Raw genomic sequence first — 23054 nt, 5'->3', positions numbered from 1 at the left:
AGATATATAATGAAAACATTAATCAGAAAAATAGGAACAGAAATATTAATATCAGATAAAGTAGAGTTCAGAGCAAAGAAAATTACTAGGTACATTTAGATACATAACATAATGACAAAGGTGTAAATCCACCAAGAAGACATAGTAATCCTAAGAGGGTATACACCAGACGAAAGAACTGCCAAATATGTGAAGCAAATCTGATAGGACCAAAGGCAAAAATAGATAAATCCAATTATAGTTGGAGCCTTTAACATTCCTCTATCATTAGAAAATCAGCAAAGGTATAGAACTTGACAACACCATCAGCAACAGGATCTCCTTAATATTTATAGAACACTTAACCCAAAGACAAGTTATATATTCAAGTGCCCATTAAATACATACCGAGACAAATAGGCCATATCTTGGGATATAAGATAATCCCCAACCAATTTAAAAGAATGTAAAATGGAGTGTGGTCTCTGACATTAATAAAATCAAACTCAAGAATATAGACATAGCAACTGGAAAAGGACAGACATTATATGGTCTCATTCATTTGGGGAATATAAAAATTAGTGAAAGGGAATAAAGGGAAAGGAGAGAAAATGAGTGAAAATATCAGTGAGGGTGACAAAACATGAGAGACACCTAACTCTGGGAAATGAACAAGGGGTAGTGGATGGGGAAGTGGGTGGGGGGTTGGGGTGACTGGGTGATGGGCACTGAGGGGGACACTTGGGATGAGCACTGGGTGTTATGCTATATGTTGGCAAATTGAACTCCAATAAAAAAAATTTTTTAAGTTAAAAAATAATATAACAGAACTCTTTATAAAATATTAGCAAATAGATTTCAACAATATATAAAAAGAATTATACACCATAATTAAGTGGGATTTATTCCAGAGATGCAAGGCTGGTTTGCTGCTAAAAAAGTCAATTTTGTTTGTCATATTAACAGACAAAAATCACATAATCATGTCAATTGATACAGATAAAGCATTTGGAAAAATTCAGTACATTTATGAGATCTCTTAGGAAACTAGGAATAAGGGAGAATTTTCTCAACATGATAAAGTGCACCCATAAAAACTTTCCAGGGAGCTAACATACTTTGTTGTGAAAGAATAAATGCTATCCTTTCAAGATCAGGGACAAGGGAGGGATGCCGATTCTCAGCACTGCTAGTCAGTATTAGCACTGGAGGCTCTAGACAGAACAATTAGTCAAAAAATAAGTAAAAATCATATAAATGAAAAGGAAGAAATAAAACTGTCTTTGTTTGCAGATAGCATAATTGTCATGTAAGAAATCCCAATAAATTGAAAACAACAAAACCTCCCAAAAAGTCCAGGATCTAATTAACTTATCAAGGCTATGTGGTATTGGCAAAGGGACAGACACATAGATAAATGGAACAACATTAAGAACAGACAAATTAGGGGGGGGGAATCCCTGGGTGGCTTAGCGGTTTAGCGCCTGTGCCTTTGGCCCAGGGCGTGATCCTGGGGTCCTGGGATCGAGTCCCATGTCGGGCTCCTTGCATGAAGCCTGCTTCTCCCTCTGCCTGTGTCTTTGCCTCTCTGTCTCTCTCGTCTCTGATGAATAAATAAATAAAATCTTAAAAAAAGAACAGACAAATTTGGAAGCCTAGGTGGCACAGGGTTGAGCCTTTGGCTCAGGGCATAATCCCAGACTCCAGAATTGAGTCATGAATTGGCTTTTTCCTCTGCCTATGTCTCTGCCTCTCTCTTTCTCAGACTCTCATGAGTAAATAAATACATCTTATTAAAAAACCGTGAGAAATCACGTGAGACCCACACAAGTATGGCCAACTGATTTTTGACAGAATTGCAAAAGTAATCCAACATTAGGACAGTCTTTACAACAAGTAGTGCTGGAACAATTGTATATACATAAGTAAGGAAAAAAGATAATCACAGCCTAAACCTCACACTTTATATAAAACTTAACTCAGAGTAGATTGTAGATATAAATGTAACCATAAAAATTTTTAAAGATAATATACGGAAAAACCTGCAGAACCTAGAGCTTGGTGAAGTCTTAGACCTGACACTAAGGCACTATCCATAAAAGATAAAATTGATGGATTGGATTTCATAATTTTTTATGCTAAAATAAAAACATGTTCTGCTAAAAACATGATTAAGATGATGAAAGACAGGGATACCTGGGTGGCTCAGCAGTTGAGCGTCTGCCTTCAGCTCAGGGCGTGATCCTGGGTCCAGGATCAAGTCCTGCATCAGGCTCTGCGAGGAGCCTACTTTTCCTTCTGCCTATATCTCTGCCTTTCTCTGTGTCTCTCATGAATAAATAATAAAATCTTTTAAAAAATGATGAAAGACAAAATACTGACTGGGAGAACATATTTGCAAACAACATAACTGACAAAGGACTCATGTCTAGGATATATAGATTCTCAAAACTCAACTGTTAGGAAAAAATATTCAATTAAAAATGAGTCAAAGACATACCCAGCCATTTTGTTACTTTTTTATTTGTTTTTATTGAAATTCAGTTTGCCAATGTATAGTGTAACACCCAGTGCTCATCCCATCAACTGCCCTCCTCAGTGCCCATCATGAAGTTACCCCAAATCCCTGACCACCACCCCTTCCACAACCCTTTGTTCATTTCCCAGAGGTAGGAGCCTCTCATGGTTTGTCTCCCTCTCTAATTTTCCCCACTCAGTTCCCCTCCTTTCCCTTATAATCCCTTTAACTATTTCTTCAATTCCCCATAGGACTGAAACCATAAGATGATTGTTCTTATCCATCTGACTTTTACTTCACTCAGCATACTATCCTCCAGTTTCATGCACGTTGAGGCAATGGTAGGTATTCGTCCTTTCTGAAGGCTGAGTAATATTCCATTGTGTGTGTGTGTGTGTGTGTGTGTATACATATATTACATCTTCTTTATCCATTCATCTGTCAAAGGACATCGTGGCTCCTTGCACAGTTTGGCTATTGTGGACATTGCTGCTATGAACATTGGGGTGCAGGTGTCCTGGTGTTTCATTACATCCATATGTTTGGGATAAATATCCAGTAGTGCAATTGCTGAGTCAAAGGGTAGCTCTATTTTTAACTCTTTGAGGAGCCTCCACACTGTTTTCCAGAGTGGCTGCATCAGTTTCCAGTCCCACAAACAGTGCAAGAGGGTTCCCCCTTCTCCACCTCCTTTCCAACATTTGTTTTCCCGTCTTGTTAAACTTTGCCGTTCTCACTGGTGTGAGGTGGTATCTCATTGTGGTTTTGATTTGCATTTCACTGAGAGCAAGTGATGCAGAGCATTGTCTTATGTGTTTATTGGCCATGTGTATGTCTTCCTTGATGAAATTTCTGTTCATGTCTTCTGCCCATTTCATGATTGGATTTTTTGCTTCTTGGGTGTTGAGTTTAGCAAGTTCTTTATAGATCTTGGATACTAGCCCTTTATCTGATATGTCATTTGCAAATATCTTCTCCCATTCTGTAGGTTGTCTTTTAGTTATGTTGACTATTTCTTTTACTGTACAGAAGCTTTTTATCCTGTTTAAGTCCCAATGCTTATTTTTCTCTTGTTTCCCTTGTCTTCATAGATGTATCTTGCAAGACGTTGCTGTGGCCAAGTTTAAAAAGGGTGTTGCCTGTGTTCTCCTCTAAGATTTTGATGGATTCTTGTCTCACATTTAGAACTTTCATCCATTTTGAGTTTACCTTTGGGTATGGTGTAAGAGAATGGTCTAGTTTGTTTCTTCTGCACGTGGCTGTCCAATTTTCGCAATACCGTTTATTGAAGAGACTGTCCTTTTTCCAGTAGGTATTCTTTCCTGCTTTGTCAAATATTAGTTGACCATAGAGTTGGTGCCCAATTCTGGGTTCTCTATTCTGTTCCATTAATCTATGTGTCTGTTTTTGTGCTACTACCATACTGTATTGATGATCACAGCTGTGTAATAGAGCTTGAAATCTGCCATTCTAATGCCCCTGGCATTGGTTTTCTTTTTCAATGTTCCTCTGGCTATTCAGGTCTTTTCTGATTACATACAAATCTTACGATTATTTGTTCCAACTCTCTGAAGAAAGTCCATGGTATTTTGATAAGGATTTCATTGAACGTGTAAATTGCCCAGAGTAGCATAGACATTTTCACAATATTAATTGTTCCAATCCATGAGCATGGAATATTTTTCCATCTCTTTCTATATTCCTAAATTTCTTTCAGAAGTGTTCTGTATGTTTTAGGGAATAGATCCTTTAACACTTTGGTTAGGTTTATTCCCAGGTATCATATGCTATTGGGTGCAATTTTAAATGATATTGATTCCTTAATTTGTCTTTTCAATCTCATTGTTACTGCACAGAAATGCAACTAAATTCTGTGCATTGATTTTGTATCCAGCTACAGTGCTGAATTGCTGTATGAGTTCTAGCAATCTTGGCGTGGAGATTTTTGGGTTTTCTATGTACAGTATCATGTCATCTGTAAAGAGAGAAGGTTTGACTTCTTCTTTACCAATTTGAATGCCTTTTATTTCTTTTGGTTGTTTGATGGTTGAGGCTAGGACTTCTAGCACTATGTTGAATAACAAATGGTGAGAGTGGTCATCCCTGTCGTGTTCCTGAACGTAGGGGAAATGTTCTCAGGGTTTCCCCATAGAGAATGATATTTGCTGTGGGCTTTTCATAAATGGCTTTTAAGATACTGAGGAATGTTTCCTGTATCACTACACTTTGAAGAGTTTTAATCAGGAATGCATGGTATATTTTGTCAAATGCTTTCTCTGCATCTATTGAGAGAATCACGTGGTTCTTGTTATTTCATTTGTTGATGTGATCTATCACATTGATTATTTTATGAGTGTTGAACCAACCTTGCATCCTGAGGATAAATCCCACTTAGACATGGTGAATAATCCTCTTAAAGTACTGTTGTATCTTATTGAGTAGTATTTTGCTGAGAATTTTTTCCATTTATGTTCATCAGGGATATTGGTCTATAATTCTCCCTTTTGGTGGGGTCTTTGCCTGGTTTTTGATTCAAGGTAATAGAGGCCTCATAAAAAAGAGTTTCTATGTATTCTGTCCTTCTATCCTTTGAAATAGATTTAGTAGAATAGGTGTTATTTTTTCTTTAAACATTTGATAGGGGAGACAGAACATAAAGACTCCTAACTCTGGGAAATGAACTAGGGGTGGTGGAAGGGGGAGGGGGCGGGGGGTGGGGGTGAATGGGTGATGGGCACTGAGGGGGGCACCTGACAGGATGAACACTGGGTGTTATTCTGTATGTTGGCAAATTGAACACCAATAAAAAATAAATTTATTATTTAAAAAAAACATTTGATAGAATTCCCCTTGGGAATCCATCTGGCCCTGGACTTTTGTGTCTTGGGAGGTTTTTGATAACTGCTTCAGGTTCATCTCTGGTTATTGGCCTGTTCAGGTTTTCTATTTCTTCCTGTTCCATTTTTGGTAGTTTGTGGTTTTCCAGAAATTCATCCATTTCTTCTAGATTGCATAATTTATTGGCATATAGCTACTCATAATGCTTTTTAAAAATCGTTTGTATTTCCTTGGTATTGGCTGTGATCTCTCTCTTTCATTCATGATTTTATTGAGTCTTTAAACTTCTTAATTAGGCTGGCTAGGGGTTTATCTATCTTATTAATTCTCTCAAAGAAGGAACTCCTGGTTTTGTTGATCTGTTCTACAGTTCTGCTGGTCTCTATTTCATTGAGTTCTGCTCTAATATTTATTATCTCTCTTCTTCTGCTTGGTGTTGGTTTTATTTGTTGTTCTTTCTCCAGTTACTTTAGGTGCGAGGTTAGCTTTTGTATTTGAGTTTTTTCCGATTTTTTGAGGGATGCTTGTTTTGCAATGCATTTCCCTCTTAGGATGACTTTTCCCAAAGTTTTTGAATGGTTGTATCTTCATTAGTTTCCATTAATCTTTTTAATTCTCTAATTTCCTGGTTGACCCATTCATCTTTTACTAGGATGCTCTTTAACCTCCATGTGTTTGAGCTTCTTCCAAATTTCTTCTTGCGATTGTGTTCTAGTTTCAAAGCATTATGGTCTGAAAATATGCAGGGGACAATCCCAATCTTTTGGTATTGGTTGAGACCTGACTTGTGACCCAGTGTGCAGTCTATTCTGGAGAAAGTTCCATGTGCAGTTGAGAACAATGTGTATTCATTTGAGTTTGAAATGGAAAGTTCTGTATATATTAGTGAAATCTTTTTTTCCAGTATATCATTTAAGGCCGTTGTTTCTTTTCTGGTGTTGTGCTTACAAAATCTGTCATTTGCAGAAAGTGCTGTGTTGAATTCTCTTATTGTTAGTGTCTTATTATCTAAGTATGTATTTATTTGATTATTAATTGACATACTTGGCAGCTCCCACATTAGGGGCATGTACATTCATAAGTGTTAGGTCTTCTTGTTGGATAGACCTTTTAGTATGATATAGTATCCCTCTTCATCTCTTACTAGTCTTTGCTATAAACTCTAATTCATCTGAAATGAGGATTGCTACCCCAGCTTTTTCTTGAAGACCACTTGAATGGTAAATGGTTCTCCACTTCTTCATTTTCAGCCTATAGGTGTCCTTAGATCTGAAAAGAGTCTCTTGTAGACAGCAAATAGATGAGAAGTCTTTTTTATCGAGTCTGAAACCCTGCACCTTTTGCTGGGATCATTTGACCCATTCACGATCAGACTTACTATTGAAAGATACGAATTTAGTGTCATCATAATACCTATTCAGTCCCTGTTTTTGTGGATTATTTCTTTGGGCTTCCTCTTTTTCTACTGGGTCCCTCTTATTATTTCTTGCAGAGCTAGTTTGGTGTTCACATATTCTTTTAGTTTCTGCCTATCTTGGAAGCTCTTTATCTCTCCTTCTATTCTGAATGACAGCCCCGCTGCATAAAGTATTCTTGGCTACATGTTCTTCTCATTTAGTACTCTGAATATATCATGCCAGCCCTTTCTTGCCTGCCAGATCTCTGTGGAGAGGTCTGCTGTTAATCTGATATTTCTCCCCATATAAGTTAAGAAGCTGTTGTTTCAAGCTGCTTTATGACTTTTCTCTTTATCTCGGAAATTTGCAAGTTTCACTCTTAAATGTCGAGGTGTTGAATGGTTTTTATCGATTTTTTTGGGGGTCCCTCTCTATATCTTGTACCTGAATGCCTGCTTCCTTCCCCAGATTAGCGAAGTTCTCAGATATGATTTGTTGAAGTATACCTTGTGGTCCTCTGTCTGCTGTCTGTCTGTCTCTCTCACTCTCTCAGCCTCTTCTGGAATCTCAATAAAACCTATATTCTTCCTTCTCAAGATATCATTTATTTCCCTAAACCTTTCCTCTGGGCTTTTAATTGTTTTTCTCTTTTTTCCTCAGCTTCCTTCCTTACCATCAACTTGTCTTCTATGTAACTCACTCTCTTTTCCACCTCATTAACCCTAGCTGTTAGAACATCCCATTTGAGTTGGATCTCATTTAATCTATTTTTAATTTCAGCCTCATTAGACCTCAACTCTGCAGTAACGAATTCTGTAGTACCCATTCTCATTGCCGGGGTAGGATCTCATTGTGGTTTTGATTTGTATTTCCCTGATGGCAAGTGATGCAGAGCATTTTCTCATGTGCATGTTGGCCATGTGTCTGTCTTCCTCTGTGAGATTTCTGCTCATGTCTTTTGCCCATTTCATGATTGGGTTGTTTCTTTGCTGTTGAGTTTAAGAAGTTCTTTATAGATCTTGGAAACTAGCCCTTTATCTGATACGTCATTTGCAAATATCTTCTCCCATTCTGTAGGTTGTCTTTTAGTTTTGTTGACTGTATCCTTTGCTGTGCAAAAGCATCTTATCTTGATGAAGTTCCAATAGTTCATTTTTGCTTTTCTTTCTTTTGCCTTCGGGGATGTATCTTGCAAGAAGTTACTGTGGGCGAGTTCAAAAAGGGTGTTGCCTGTGTTCTCTTCTAGGATTTTGACGGAATCTTTTCTCACATTTAGATCTTTCATCCATTTTGAGTTTATCTTTGTGTATGGTGAAAGAGAGTGGTCTAGTTTCATTCTTCTGCATGTGGATGTCCAATTTTCCCAGCACCATCTATTGAAGAGACTGTCTTTCTTCCAATGGATAGTCTTTCCTCCTTTGTTGAATATTAGTTGACCATAAAGTTCAGGGTCCACTTCTGGGTTCTCTATTCTGTTCCATTGATCTATGTGTCTGTTTTTGTGCCAGTACCACAGTGTCTTGATGACCACAGCTTTGTAGTACAACCTGAAATCTGGCATTGTGATGCCCCCAGATATGGTTTTCTTTTTTAAAATTCCCCTGGCTATTCGGGGTCTTTTCTGATTCCACACAAATCTTAAAATAATTTGTTCTAACTCTCTGAAGAAAGTCCATGGTATTTTGATAGGGATTGCATTAAACGTGTAAATTGCCCTGGGTAACACTGACATTTTCACAATATTAATTCTGCCAATCCATGACCATGGAATATTTTCCCATCTCTCTGTGTCTTCCTTAATTTCTTTCAGAAGTGTTCTGTAGTTTTTAGGGTATAGATCCTTTACCTCTTTGGTTAGGTTTATTCCTAGGTATCTTATGCTTTTGGGTGCAATTGTAAATGGGATTGACTCCTTAATTTCTCTTTCTTCAGTCTCCTTGTTAGTGTATAGAAATGCCACTGACTTCTGGGCATTGATTTTGTATCCTGCCACACTGCATTTGCTGTATGAGTTCTAGCAATCTTGGAGTAGAGTCTTTTGGGTTTTCTATGTAGAGCATCATGTCATCAGCGAAGAGGGAGAGTATGACTTCTTCTTTGCCAATTTGAATGCCTTTAATGTCTTTCTTTTGTGTGATTGCTGAGGCTAGGACTTCTAGTACTATGTTGAATAGCAGTGGTGAGAGTGGACATCCCTGTCTTGTTCCTGATCTTAGGGGAAAGGCTCCCAGCATTTCCCCATTGAGAATGATATTTGCTGTGGGCTTTTTGTAGATGGCTTTTAAGATGTTGAGGAATATTTCCTCTATGCTTACACTCTGAAGAGTTTTGATCAGGAATGGATGCTGTATTTTGTCAAATGCTTTCTCTTCATCTATTGAGAGGATCATATGGTTCTTCGTTTTTCTCTTGCTGATATGATGAGTCACATTGATTGTTTTATGAGTGTTGAACCAGCTTTGTGTCCCAGGAATAAATCCTGCTTGGTCATGGTGAATAATTTTCTTAATGTACTGTTGGCTCCTATTGGCTAGTATCTTGTTGAGAATTTTTGCATCCATGTTCATCAGGGATATTTGTCTATAATTCTCCTTTTTGGTGGTGTCTTTGTCTGGTTTTGGAATTAAGGTGATGCTGGCCTCATAGAACGAATTTGGAAGTACTCCATCTCTTTCTATCTTTCCAAACAGCTTTAGTAGAATAGGTATGGTTTCTTCTTTTTTTTTTTTTTTTTTTTTTGGTATGGTTTCTTCTTTAAAAATTTGATAGAATTCCCTTGGGAAGCCATCTGGCCCTGGACTTTTGTGTCTTGGGAGGTTTTTGATGACTGCTTCAATTTCCACCCTGTTTATTGGCCTGTTCAGGTTTTCTATTTCTTCCTGTTCCAGTTTTAGTAGTTTGTGGCTTTCTAGAGCTGCATCCATTTCTTCTAGATTGCCTATTTTATTGGCGTATAGCTGTTCATAATATGTTTTTAAAATCGTTTGTATTTCCTTGGTGTTGGTAGTGATCTCTCGTTTCTCATTCATGATTTTATTAATTTGAGTCTTCTCTGTCTTCTTTTTAATAAGGCTGGCTAATGGTTTATCTATCTTATTAATTCTTTCAAAGAACCAACTCCTGGTTTTGTTGATCTGTTCCACAGTTCTTCTGATCTCAATTTCGTTGTGTGTTCTAATCTTTATTAACTCTCTTCTTCTGCTCGGTGTAGGATCTACTTGCTGTTTTTTCTCTATCTCCTTTAGGTGTAAGGTTAGCATTTGTATTTGAGTTCTTTCCAGTTTTTGAATGGATGCTTGTATTGCTATGTATTTCCCCCTCAGGACTTCTTTTGCTGTATACCAAAGATTTTGAAGAGTTGTATCTTCATTCTCATTAGTTTCCATGAATCTTTTTAATTCTTCCTTAATTTCCTGGTTGACCCTTTCATCTTTTAGCAAGATGGTCCTTAACCTCCACGTGTTTGAGGTCCTTCCAAACTTCTTGTTGTGATTTAGTTCTAATTTGAAGGCATTATGGTCTGAGAATATACAGGGCACAATCCCAATCTTTTGGTATCGGTTCAGAACTGATTTGTGACCCAGTATTGGGTCTATTCTGGAAAAACTTCCATGTGCACTTGAGAAGAATGTGTATTCAGTTAAGTTTGGATGTAAAGTTCTGTAGATCTCTGTGAAATCCATCTGGTCCAGTGTATCATTTAAAGCTCTCATTTCTTTGGAGATGTTGTGCTTAGAAGACCTATCGAGTGAAGATAGCGCTAGATTGAAGTCACCAAGTATAAGTGTATTATTATCTAAGTATGTCTTAATTTTGGTTATTAATTGATTGATATATTTGGCAGCTCCCACATTCGGGGCATATATATTGATGATTGTTAAATCCTCTTCTTGGATAGTTCCTTTAAGTATGATATAGTGCCCCTCTTCATCTCTCACTACAGTCTTCGGGGTAAATTTTAGTTTATCTGATATAAGGATGGGTACCCCTGCTTTCTTTTCAGGACCATTTGAATGGTAAATGGTTCTCCAACCTTTTATTTTTAGGCTGTAGGTCTCCTTCTGTCTAAAATGAGTCTCTTGTAGACAGCAAATAGATGGGTCCTGCTTTTTTATCCAGTTAACACCCTGCCCCTTTTGGTGGGGTCATTAAGCCCATTCACGTTCAGAGTTACTATTGAAAGATAGGAGTTGAGTGTCATCATGATACCTGTTCAGTCCCTGTTTTTGTGGATTGTTCCATTGGACTTCTTCTTAAAGGGGAATTTTAAGAGTCCTCCTTAAAATTTCTTGCAGAGCTGGTTTGGAGATCACATATTCTTTCAGTTCCTGCCTGTCTTGAAAGCTCTTTATCTCTCCTTCCATTCTGAATGAGAGCCTTGCTGGAAAAACTATTCTTGTTTGCATATTTTTCTCAATTAGGACCCTGAATATATCCTGCCAGCCCTTTCTGGCCTGCCAGGTCTCTGTGGAGAGGTCTGCTGTTACCCTAATACTCCTCCCCATATAAGTTAGGGATTTCTTGTCTCTTGCTGCTTTAAGGATCTTCTCTTTATCTTTGGAATTTGCAAGCTTCACTATTAAATGTCAAGGTGTTCAATGGTTTTTTTGATTTTAGGGGGAGATCTCTCTATTTCCTGGATCTGAATGCCTGTTTTCCTTACCAGATTAGGAAATTTTTCAGCTATGATTTGTTCAAATACATATTCTGGACCTCTGTCTCTTTCGGCGCCTCAGGAATCCCAATTAAACGTAGGTTTTTCTTCCTCAGGCTGTCATTTATTTCCCTTAATCTATCCTCATGGTCTTTCAATTGTTTGTCTCTTTTTTCCTCAGTTTCCCTCTTTGCCATCAACTTGTCTTCTATGTCTCTCACTCGTTCTTCCACCTCGTTAACCCTCATCGTTAGGACCTCTAGTTTGCATTGCATCTCATTCAATTGATTTTTAATTTCTGTCTGATTAGATCTAAATTCTGCAGTCATGAAGTCTCTTGAGTCCTTTATGCTTTTTTCTAGAGCCACCAGTAGCTTTATAATAGTGATTCTGAATTGGCTTTCTGACATTGAATTGTAATCCAAATTTTGTAACTGGAGAGAGGACTGTTTCTGATTCTTTCTTTTGAGGTGAGGTTTTCCTTGTAGTCTTTTTGCTCAGTACAGAGTGGCCAAAAACAAGTTGCATTGGGAAAAGAGGAAAAAGAGAGAAGAGAAAGAAGAAAAGGAAATGAAAATAGAAAAAAGAGGAAAAAAAGAAAAGAATGTGAAGAAAAAGAGAAAAAAAGAGAAAAAAGGGGGGGAAGCAAACAGAAATCAAAAAGAAAAAAAAAACAAGGGGTAGTATCCTCTGATTCTGTATACTGTAAGTTCCTTGACTTCCCCTGGAACTTTCCTGTGCTGCTCGGTTAATAATTTGTTTTTTGCCTGTCTAGCTGGTCTTCTGGGTTTTGAGCCTTTTGTGCTGATTGTCAGGTGTTAGCACTTGGGGGAGCTGCTCAGCCCCCTGCCTGGTGCAGGGCTCAGTGAGTGATTTTTAAGCTGCTTATCAGGTGAGGCCACTGTGAGGCTCAGTGGGGTTGTTTACCCTGTGAGGTCCCAGGAGGAACAACCACAATGGTGGCGGCCAGCTCTGGATTCCTGGATTCAGCTCAGGCAGTAACTACCTAGCTCTCAGTCTGCAGGGGCCTGGATGCTCCCAGGACGGGCCGCTAATCTGCTCAGCTTGGGGTAGGAACGTTCTTGCTGTTCTGTGCCCTCCTGGCCTCTGCCTGTTCCAGGGGGGAGGCCGGATCCTGGGCTGTGTCCCCGTTTCCCTGTGATCCCGGGCCTGCACTGTTGATTTCGCGCTCCTGGGCCACAACGCCCCCTGTCCGCGGAGCCACCGCCTGAGCCCCTCCGAGCTGCTCCCAGGGCAGCCCCCTCCGCGCGGAGCCTCTTCCTCTGCCGAAGCAGCCCCCGAGCCACTCCCGGGGCCACGCAGCCTCCTCCTGCGCGGAGCCTCTGCCGGAGCCGCCTCCGAGCTGTTCCCAGGGTCCAGCCGTGCGAGAGCTGCAGCCCTTTAGGGAGCCCGGCACGCTCTCCCTGGGGCGCTGGTGCTCTGTTAGTGTCCCAGGGAGCCTGAGGGCATCCCCGCCCTTCCTGGGGTCCTGCTCTAACTCCCTGCGAGAGCCTTTCCACCCGGGAAGATTGGTGAAGCTCCCGCTTCTCCAGGATGGGGCTTTCCTGTCCTGGGGACACTCGCCCCGGCCTTGGCCCGGCTCTACTTGGGGCCCCTTCCTCTTGGATGTCTTTTGTTTCTTTATTTCTTTTTTCCCCGGTCTTCCTACCTTGATAGAAGTGTGAACTCTTCTCACTGTAGCATTCCAGCTGTTCTCTCTTTAAATCTCAGGCCGAATTCGTAGATTTTCAGGATGATTTGGAAGTTATCTAGGTAATTTGTTGGGGACAGGTGACTTGGGGACCCTACTCTTCCGTCATCTTGCCCCGCCTCCCTGCCCCTCGTTTTATAGTGACTCCAGGAATCTTGCGGCTTCACTGCTCCTCCTGTAATTCTGTCAGATTACTCTGTTAAGTACTTTTCTGTCCTGCAAAATCCGATGCAGATTTTTAAAGTTCCAGCTTCTCCAGGGCTGGGGTCTCCTGCCCTGGAGGCTTTTGCCTCACTGCTTTTGCCCAGCTAGTTGTTGTTCCCCTCCCCCACTTTTTTTTTGTTTTGCTTTCATACCTTGTTAGAAGCAAAAATCTCTCCAAGACTGAGAGAAGTAAAGTGAGATAATCAGATTTTGTCCCTCTCCTGATGCTTGAAATACTACAATGATTCCCCCTTCTCCTAAGGATAAAAGTCCTAACTCCTCATCTCAATCCCCAGGCCATATTCTGGCATCCTCTTAATTTCATCTCAGGCCTCCTCCCTCATATAGTAAATGCTCCAGCCACACTGACCTTTGTTTAATTCATCTAATGTGCCATTTTCTTTTCTGTGCCAAGGCAATTAATTGCTCCTGCTATTCTTTCTGCCTGGACTGCTTTCCTCTGTGTCTACGTGCACTTTACCAGCTACCTCCTACTCATTTTCCAGGTTTTGCTCCAATTTTCACATCCACAGATTATTAGGATAGCTTCTGGTGAATGTCCCTTTGACTTTACAATGTCCCTTAGACTGTTATATCCCTTTATTGTGTCTTCCTATTGCATTCTGCATCTCATCTTTACTACTCATCACATAGTTTTTCATGTAGCAATGTGTTCAGGGTCCATTTTAGTCATTAGATGAATTTTCCTGTCCACAGACTATTCTGTTTTTTGTTCTATTCCTTGCAACTGGTATAGTGCATGCCTCATGATAAATGTCCCATAAATATTTGTTAAATAGAGTTTATATTAAAATCCTATATAATTGGTACATAATAGGTGTTCAATAAATATAAACTATAAATATAGCTGTTATTATTATTGTCTAAAAACAGATAGCTAGGGAATGGTAGAACCCAGATTTATACCCAGGTCTGAATCTAAAGCTCATGTTCCTTTTATAATATGGTTCTGCTTGCAGAAATGGATTGTAGGCTGAGCACTGTCACAGATTGCCTTAGGATGATATACTATATCTCACTCTAAATCTCAATTTTCTCATCTGTAAATTGGGGTAGGAATAGGCAAAATTCAGATTGCTCTACATGTAATGTAGAGGAGGAAAATGGAAGTCTAGATAGGAGGGGCTCTATATAGTTAGTTAATTGGCCAATACAAGTCAGTTTCACCCTCTTCAAGGCAGTTGAACAGGTATACCAAGAACTCTTATTATGTTTATGCTCTTTAGTCAGGGCAACCCCACTCAGTTAGTGTGGCATAGTGGGTGGTGTTAGAGGGCCCTGTGTTCAAATCTCAACATCCCATTTACTAGTTCTGTGGTCTTGGGCAAGTTGCTACCCTGAACCTCAATTTCCTATTTTAGAAATGGGATAATAACACCCATCTTTTGTTTTCACCCTTTCTAGATAACAAAATACAATAACATGAAAAGAATTTTTGAATAAATAAAGAAAAATTTCTCCCATTATCCTATCCACCTAACACAAGTCTGTTTGTGGGTCTGTGCCATTGAGGGTCACCTCTTAAGGCAGGAGCCATGAGAGAGAGACTAAAGACAGAAACAGGCTAAAGCCAGAGGCCAGAGTCTAGGGTATAGAGCAAGAGCACCCATGGAACGGCCTGGAGCAAGGGTGAAAGCCAGCTACTGATGCAGAAGAAAGTATCTGAGTGATGGATAACAGCTAGGTAGTACCTGAAAACCAGAAAGTAGAGAGCCATCGGGAGGATAACAATGTGCCCTAGAGGGGCCTCCTTCCAAATTTTTGTGTCCTTTTTATTTAGGCATGCTTCAAATGGTCTTAAAGGTCCTTGAAACTGTGCCAGTATATTTTGTGCATGTATATTTTGAAAAATGCAATCCAAGTATATACACTTTTCCATTAAGTATCATATCTTCAATATTTTCCATGTCATAAGTCTTCATAGTGATTACTTTTTATGGTTTCCAAATATTGCAGTCTTTCCCATAGTCCAGAATGAACATTCCTGTGTACTAATGTTTTGTTTCCCTTAATTATTTCCTTAGAATAAATTCACAGGTGTGTGATTACTGAACCAGAATGTATACAATTGGGATTTAACAACCAGATACAAGTTTTATTTTTTAGGAAAAGAAATGAGCTATAGTTCTTACATTCCACTTCCTCTTCTGGAACTGAAGGGTGGACTCTGTAGAGTTGTGCAGTCCTGTTAACCATGTGTGATAGTATAACATTAAATTAATTAAAATTTAAAAAATTAATTAAAATTAAATAAAATTCAAAATTCAGTTCTTCAGCTGCACTAGCCACATTTCAAGTACCCAGTAGCTACATGTGTGTATTGGCAACTGTATGAGAAAGTATAGATATAGAAAATTTCCATCATTGTAGAAAGTTTAATGGACGGTGCTCCTGTAGGAGTTTCTCAAAGGTCATGGTTGGCATCTTGGGTTGGAGTTTTTTGTGATGTAGGACTTTCCTGTGCATTAAGAGGCTATTTAGTGTCTCTGGCCTATGGCCACTACATGCCAGTAGTGTTTTATCATGAATCATTCTAACAGCAAAAACCTCCATGTTTGCAAATGTTCCATAAAGGAATACAATTATCCCCTTTTGAGACCCACTGAGCTTCAATCTTAGAATAAAGGATCTTCTAAGAAATGGGTAGGAAATATCAGAAAGGGAGACAGAACATGGAAGACTCCTAACTCTGGGAAACGAACTAGGGGTGGTGGAAGGGGAGGAGGGCGTGGGGTGGGGGTGACTGGGTGGTGGGCACTGAGGGGGGCACTTTAGGGGATGAGCACTTGGGTGTTGTTCTGTATGTTGGCAAATTGAACACCAATAAAAAATAAATGTATTATTAAAAAACATGAAACAATATTAAATAAATAAATAAATAAATAAATAAATAAATAAATAAATAAATAAATAATGGATCTCCTAACTTTTGGAGGATGGCTTCAAGCTGGGTCTGCCTGGAGAATGAAAAGCTTAGGAAAATAGCCCTGGCTCAGGGCTAAATCTGTATTCTATTACCATTTTCCTGCCTTTTCCTGCTGATCTGTTTCTTGCTTTTTGGTAATTGCAGGAACAAGACCCTTCAGATGGAGAAAATCAAGGCACGTTTGAAGGCTGAGTTTGAGGCTCTTGAATCAGAGGAGAGGCACCTGAAGGAATATAAGCAGGAGATGGACTTGCTGCTACAGGAGAAGATGGCCCATGTGGAGGAACTCCGACTGATCCATGCTGATATCAATGTGGTACGTGGCTGGCCGCCTGAAGCCTACCTCTGGGCCCTTAGTTGAATAGACAGTAATGAGTACTGTGGCCTCTCCTTGAGATGTGACTGTGGCCAACTTAGGGGAGTAAGCATCAGGTTGTGGTAGAATGGAAGAATCCAGGAGTTCTGAGATCTAGCTCTGGCTCTGTCACTGAATATCACTGGACAAGTCCCTTTTTCTCTTAGGCCTCGTTTTCTCTCTTTACTGTTACAGGGATTCAGTCACCTCTAAGGTCTCTTTCAGCACTTATGTGCAGTCATTCTGGGAGTCTGGGAGTTGAGAGTTAGCCTTGGAGTAAATCAGAGCAGACAGCTGCCTCTGGGGTCTAGCTCAACGGGCTCCAAAGCTTCCGAGTAGGCTAAACAAATAATCTCTGCCACCTTACTAAAGTGTAGCTCCCTCATTAGAGTCTCTTTTTGAGATACTTGGAACATGGGGAATGAACTGTCTGCTAAGTTGATAAGTTTCCCACTTTTTGGAGTTATTCAAGCACAGTCTGAATGATTACCTCTGGGCTGCAAAATTGATGCACCAGGAGGAAATTTAGAGGTGCTGACTTAGGAGATCCTTTTCAATCCTTTGAGCCTATGACAATGAGAAGCAGTTTTTAAAAATTACATTTGAAGGAGTTAAGTTTCTATTCTTAGGAAACTCATTTCTATGGCAATACCTATTTCCTGATATTGCCAAGCCTAGGATTTTAAAGGAAATATGAATGTGATTTGGACAGTAGGTACTTGGTATTTCCTGTGTCACAAGATCACAGGATTCCAGGGTCTCATGAACTGTTGCCAACTAACAAAGGATACAAAGCCAATGCAAATTACAAATATTACCCACAGAGAGGCTAAGAATCTAAGTTAGTGGATTTCAAACTTAAACATGAATCAAAGTCACCTGGAAGAAGCTCTTAGAACATAGATTATTGAATTCAACCCTAGAATTTCTGATTTTTATATGCCTGAGGTTGTACCTGAGAATTTGCATTCCTAATGAATTTTCAGGTGATGCTAATGCTGTTGATCTGGTGACCACATTTTGAAAATTACTGATCTAAGATAAAAACCACTGGCTTGGGAAGAAGACCTTATTCTTTGTCTATGCTTTGCCCCTAAGAAGTATTTCTCTGAGGAAGTTTCTTCTTCTTTCTGAGTCTCAATTCTCTGATCTGTAAAATGGTGGTGAGATGGACTAAATCAGCTCTAAGGGCCATTCTAGCTTTAAGGTGCTATATTTGTATAATAACTACCATTTATTGAACCTTTACTCTTTGGTAGCCCCTGTACTGAGAGCTTTATATGAATTAAATCACTGAATCTTCATAAGATTATATGAAATAAGAACTATTAGTATCACCATTATAAAGATGAAAAAAACAGGCATGATGAGTCACATATAATACATGGTGAATGAAGGACTTGACCATAGATTGGTCTGGCTCTGGACCCTGAGCTATTTTATCCATCTAGCTGTAGAGCCTTGCATTGTTGCATTGCTGACATTGTTGGTGTCTTTTCTCTGTACCTACCTCACTGTGTGTTCTAGATGGAAAACACCATCAAACAGTCTGAGAATGACCTAAACAAGCTGCTAGAGTCTACCCGGCGGCTACATGATGAGTATAAGCCACTGAAGGAACATGTGGATGCCCTACGCATGACTCTAGGCCTACAGAGGCTCCCTGACCTATGTGAAGAGGAAGAGAAGCTCTCTTTGGAGTAAGCTGCCTACTCCCTGTCCCTGTAACACACATACAACACACACACACATACACACGCAGAGGCGCATATACATACATAAAACCTGGTCTAAAGTCATGGTTCTCAGTCCTAGCTTCAGGCCTGTCAGTATGACCTTGGACAAGTCTCTGTGTACCAAAATAAGGATGATTAGACTAGTATTACTGGGAAGCTTTTAAAATTCTTTGTGCAATTTTGATAACACAAGACTGTGTCTATGACTCTGTGTGTGTGTGTGTGTGTGTGTGTGTGTGTGTGTGTGTGTGTGACTCTTAAGAGGTGACTTCCCAAGTCAAAGTCTAGAAGGGGTGTCTAGAAACCTTTGAAAATGTTGAAGGCTGGGCTTTCATGGTCTCCAGGTGCTATCCTGGAACTTTATCTAGAGACCTAGATACTCACCTTACAGAGAGAGTTCAGTTTAGTAGAAGGAGGCACACTTCTTAAAGTAGAACGGGCTGCCTGTGGAAGTGTTGAGCTTCTTCCTAGAGGTATGTGAGCAGAGGTCTGGGACACTTAATGAGAATATTGCAAGGGTAAATGGGATGAACAGTAAGCAAGTGCCCTTTAAGGACTTTGTTAGCCCTGGGAGTCTTGATTTTCTGGATCTGTCAGAGCCAACAAAGAGAAGGATTACCCTTCCCAGCAGACAATGGGCCAGGTAGTGAAGGAGAAGAACCTTGTGCTGGGGAGGATACAGGAACTTTCTATAGTGAGCCACAGCCCCACCCCTTTGGTTCTGTGACATGGAGTCTTTAAGAGGGGCAAGGTTCTCCTTGCTTTCAGAATGATCTAACTAATGTCTTTCATTTCCAAAGTTACTTTGAGAAGCAGAAAGCGGAGTGGCAGACGGAGCCTCAGGAGCCCCCCATCCCTGAGTCTCTGGCCGCTGCAGCTGCTGCTGCCCAACAACTCCAAGTGGCTAGAAAGCAGGACACTCGGCAGACAGCCACCTTCAGGCAACAGCCCCCACCTATGAAGGTAAGTGAGCTGAGTAGGGGTTGTGGAGGAAGCAAGGTATCTTCAAGCAGCCCCACGGAAGGCTAGGACTCGGGCTTTGTAGTTACATATTTGGTGCCTTCCTAAAACAGCCTTTGCTTGGGACACAGAGGAAGAGTTAGTATATATGTGCTGTAGCAGACGAGCTGGTTTCACTGCTTCACATTCCCAATGGGGCTACAATGCAGGAAGGTTGGCAGGCTCTACCAAAGGATAATTTTTTTTAAGTTAGAAAGACTTGTGCAAATATATAGTGAACATTTGTTCTTAATGAGGGAGTCAGCAGGATTACAAAGGTGGTTCCAAAAGCATTTGAAAAACAGTTAATTGGGATCCCTGGGTGGTGCAGCGGTTTGGCGCCTGCCTTTGGCCCAGGGCACGATCCTGGAGACCCGGGATCGAATCCCACATCAGGCTCCCGGTGCATGGAGCTTGCTTCTCCCTCTGCCTGTCTCTGCCTCTCTCTCTCTCTCTGTGTGACTATCATAAATAAATAAAAATAAAATTAAAAAAAAAGAAAGAAAAACAGTTAATTATGTAGTAAGAAAAGGAAAAGAATGCTGAAATAAGTTTGCAAATTTTTTTTTAATTTTTATTTATTTATGATAGTCACACAGAGAGAGAGAGAGAGAGAGAGAGGCAGAGACACAGGCAGAGCGAGAAGCAGGCTCCATGCACCGGGAGCCCAACGTGGGATTCGATCCCAGGTCTCCAGGATCACGCCCTGGGCCAAAGGCAGGTGCCAAACCGCTGCGCCACCCAGGGATCCCAAGTTTGCAAAATTAAATACAGAACTGGTTGATGTCCAATAAAATAAATAAATGTAACTTTTATGATTATCTTTTCTTTGGAACAGAAATAATCTGCATCTCTACTGGGAAAAAAATCATTTGTAGTTTATTAGCATAAATCACAGTTTGGACCCTGATCAATAGTAAATAGTCAAGAAAGGGACATTCTCCTAGAGCAGGGGTCAGCAAACTAGAACCCACAGACCAAGTCTGATTGGTTCTCAGTTTTTGTAAATAAAGTTTTACTGACACACACACATCTACCTGTTTGTTTATGTATTGTCTGTAGCTTCTTTCATAAAGAACAGGTATAGTTGAGTAGGTGTAGCTAAGACCACATGACCTGAAAAGTCTAAAATATTCATAGAGAAAGTTAACTGCTATCTGTCCTAGAGTATTAATCCTTAATAGGGCCCGTTGGACCATGCTCCAATATAATGCTAAAATGATATATAATTCTCATTTTGCCTTATTTCCAAATTCTGGATATTTTTCCTCAATAACCATCTTGGACCCTCATCCCTTTATAGCCTTTACATTCTTACATCTAGCACTGATCTCTCTACTTGGGTCACACTCTTTGAGAAGTGATAATAACATTTTCCTATTGGGAAATCACAATTGCTTTCTTGACCATTGGGGATGAGAAGGCTGAACCATAGGCTAGAAGAATCTGATCACTAACTTTCTTTGTCCTGTGTCCTCCCACCAGGCCTGCTTGTCATGCCATCAGCAAATTCATCGGAATGCACCTATATGTCCTCTGTGCAAGGCCAAGAGTCGGTCCCGGAACCCCAAAAAGCCAAAACGGAAGCAAGATGAATGAAGAAATGGAGAACACATAGAGCTCTGCTGCTCATAATTCCTTCCATGGCTAGAGTGATTAATTTCTTGATTTGAAACCACCCTGCCCCACCTCTACCAAGTTTCCTATTTAATGTGATGGAAGCACAACCTCTCTCCTTTGCTCTTCTTTCTTCTCTTGGGGTTTCTGATTTAAGAAGAGATATGGTTCAGGTGCTAATGATAGTGTGTCTGATGATCCCTTCTCTCCCACCCACATTTCAACTCCTGCCCTTATTTGATGCTGAGGGAAGGGCAGAGGCCAAGATGTGATTCTCTGCCTCGTGTCTGAGGCCTGGGACCTAAGCGCTGAGGGCTGGAGGAGGCCCTTGTTTCAGGTGAAGGCTCCAGTGTGCCCCCTCCTTATACTTTTACATTAGGCTCTGAAGGGGCAACAGTCTTCTTGCTGAACTTTCCAGTAGACTTGGTGTATATATCTTCCCCACAAACCCCTCCTCATCTCATGTTGTCTAAGGAAGGCCCAGAGGTCAGTTGGACAAGACCTCCTTTTATTATTCATTTGGGAAGCCTGGCTGCTATTATGGAGTTCACTCCCATGCCAGTTTCCCAGATAGGGTAAAGTTCTCAGGTATAGGTTGTGTGTCTAGAGATCCTGAGACCAGCAGGCCTTTCCCATAACCCTTGTTTTTCAAATCAATGACAGAATTTCCTCACAGTGAAATCAGTGAGCTGCAGCTATCCACAAGTCCTATGTAACTTGCTGCCTAGATTATCGGGCTCTACTGTACAGGCTGCCTTAGAATGAGAGGGGCCCCAGGCTGACATCTCTGTTGCCAAATGTTCAAAATCATTTTTATTCAAACCCATTATTCTGGCAGTTTCTCAATGATATATCTTAGGGGTTAAAGGCATGAGCTGATATTCAAGTGAGTGCCAACCATTTCACATAGGTAGGAGGGTGGAATTTCCCCTCCATTCATCCCTCCCTCTCTTGGGTCTGCTCTCTTGTAAAGCAGCCTCAGCTCAAGTCAGCTGCTGGCTACTCTCTTTCCTATAGATTGTTTTGGTGGCCTTCCCTTACAAAAGAAAAGGCACTAGGCTCCCCAAGCTCTACAGTTCTCCTCTCTACCAAAATCAGATTTCTAGTCAAGTCACTTTCAGACTTAAAAGACAGAGATGGAGGTTGGCTTTAGCTCCAAGTCTCAGTCCCTGGCTGGGGAAAGGGGATCTTTTTCCTACCTTCCTTAACTATAGTTTTAAGTTGCCAGTGTTTGTTTATTCATAATATAAAAAGTTACTCTGCTTTTTGAAAGTGAGAGTGTTATATGTGTACAAATTCTTTTAAATAAACATTTGTTCATTTGAGTGAATGCTGAGGAGTTTCTATAAGTATCAAGTAACAGAAAAAATGTGGTGCCGTTTCCCCTTCTGGGTAGCTCTTCTTCACTTTTATTTCTCCACCCTACAAATGATGAGAGAAAACACACCACTGCACAATGATTTGCCCTATTATTATTATAATTCCATTTATTAAATATTAACTCAGTGTCAAGCCTCTGTAATACACTTAAAGTACATGACTGTATTTGATTTTCAAAACAATCTTTCAAGCTAAGTATTTTTTAATTTAAATTCAATTACCCAACATATAGTAGTACATCATTAGTTTGGGATGTAGAGTTCAGTAATTCATTGGTTGCAAATAACACCCAGTGCTCATCACATCACATACCCTACTTAACACTCATCACCCAATTACCCCATCCCCCATACACTTCCCCTCCAGCAACCCTCTGTTTCTTTCCTGCATTTAAGACTCTCTCATGGTTTGTCTCCCTCTATGATGACTTCTCCTTCAGTGTTCCCTCTCTCCCCGTATGATCCTCTGCACTGTTTCTTATATTCCACATAGGAGTGAAATAATAAAATTATCTTCCACTGACTGACTTATTTCACTCAGCAAAATACCCTACAGTTTCATACAAATCAATGTAAAGGATAAGTATTCATCCTTTCTAAAGGCTGAGTAATATTCCATTTTGTATATATACATATTTTTTACCCATTCATCTGTCAGTGGATATCTTGGCTCTGTCCAAAATTTGGCTATTGTGGGCATTGCTGCTTATGAACATTGAA

At 40.1% G+C, this 23054-nt stretch overlaps 1 protein-coding gene across 2 annotated transcripts in view; it reads left to right on the top strand.

Moving 5' to 3' along the window:
• Positions 1-22285, top strand: part of ZC4H2 (zinc finger C4H2-type containing) — a 61732-nt gene extending 39447 nt beyond the window's left edge. Inside the window, exons 2-5 of one of the 2 annotated variants that reach the window (XM_025466046.3) lie at positions 16393-16564; positions 18131-18303; positions 19140-19302; positions 20824-22285. In XM_025466046.3, coding sequence (XP_025321831.1) covers positions 16393-16564; positions 18131-18303; positions 19140-19302; positions 20824-20937 — 622 coding nt within the window. In that variant the 3' untranslated portion in view covers positions 20938-22285. The remainder of the gene's footprint in view (positions 1-16392; positions 16565-18130; positions 18304-19139; positions 19303-20823) is intronic. The other variant, XM_025466047.3, reaches the window with a different exon arrangement.
• Positions 22286-23054: the final 769 nt, after the last annotated feature.

This window comes from Canis lupus, chromosome X, assembly GCF_003254725.2.
Source record: "Canis lupus dingo isolate Sandy chromosome X, ASM325472v2, whole genome shotgun sequence".
Lineage (NCBI taxonomy): Eukaryota > Metazoa > Chordata > Mammalia > Carnivora > Canidae > Canis > Canis lupus.
This window is presented reverse-complemented; position numbering and strand designations above follow the sequence as displayed.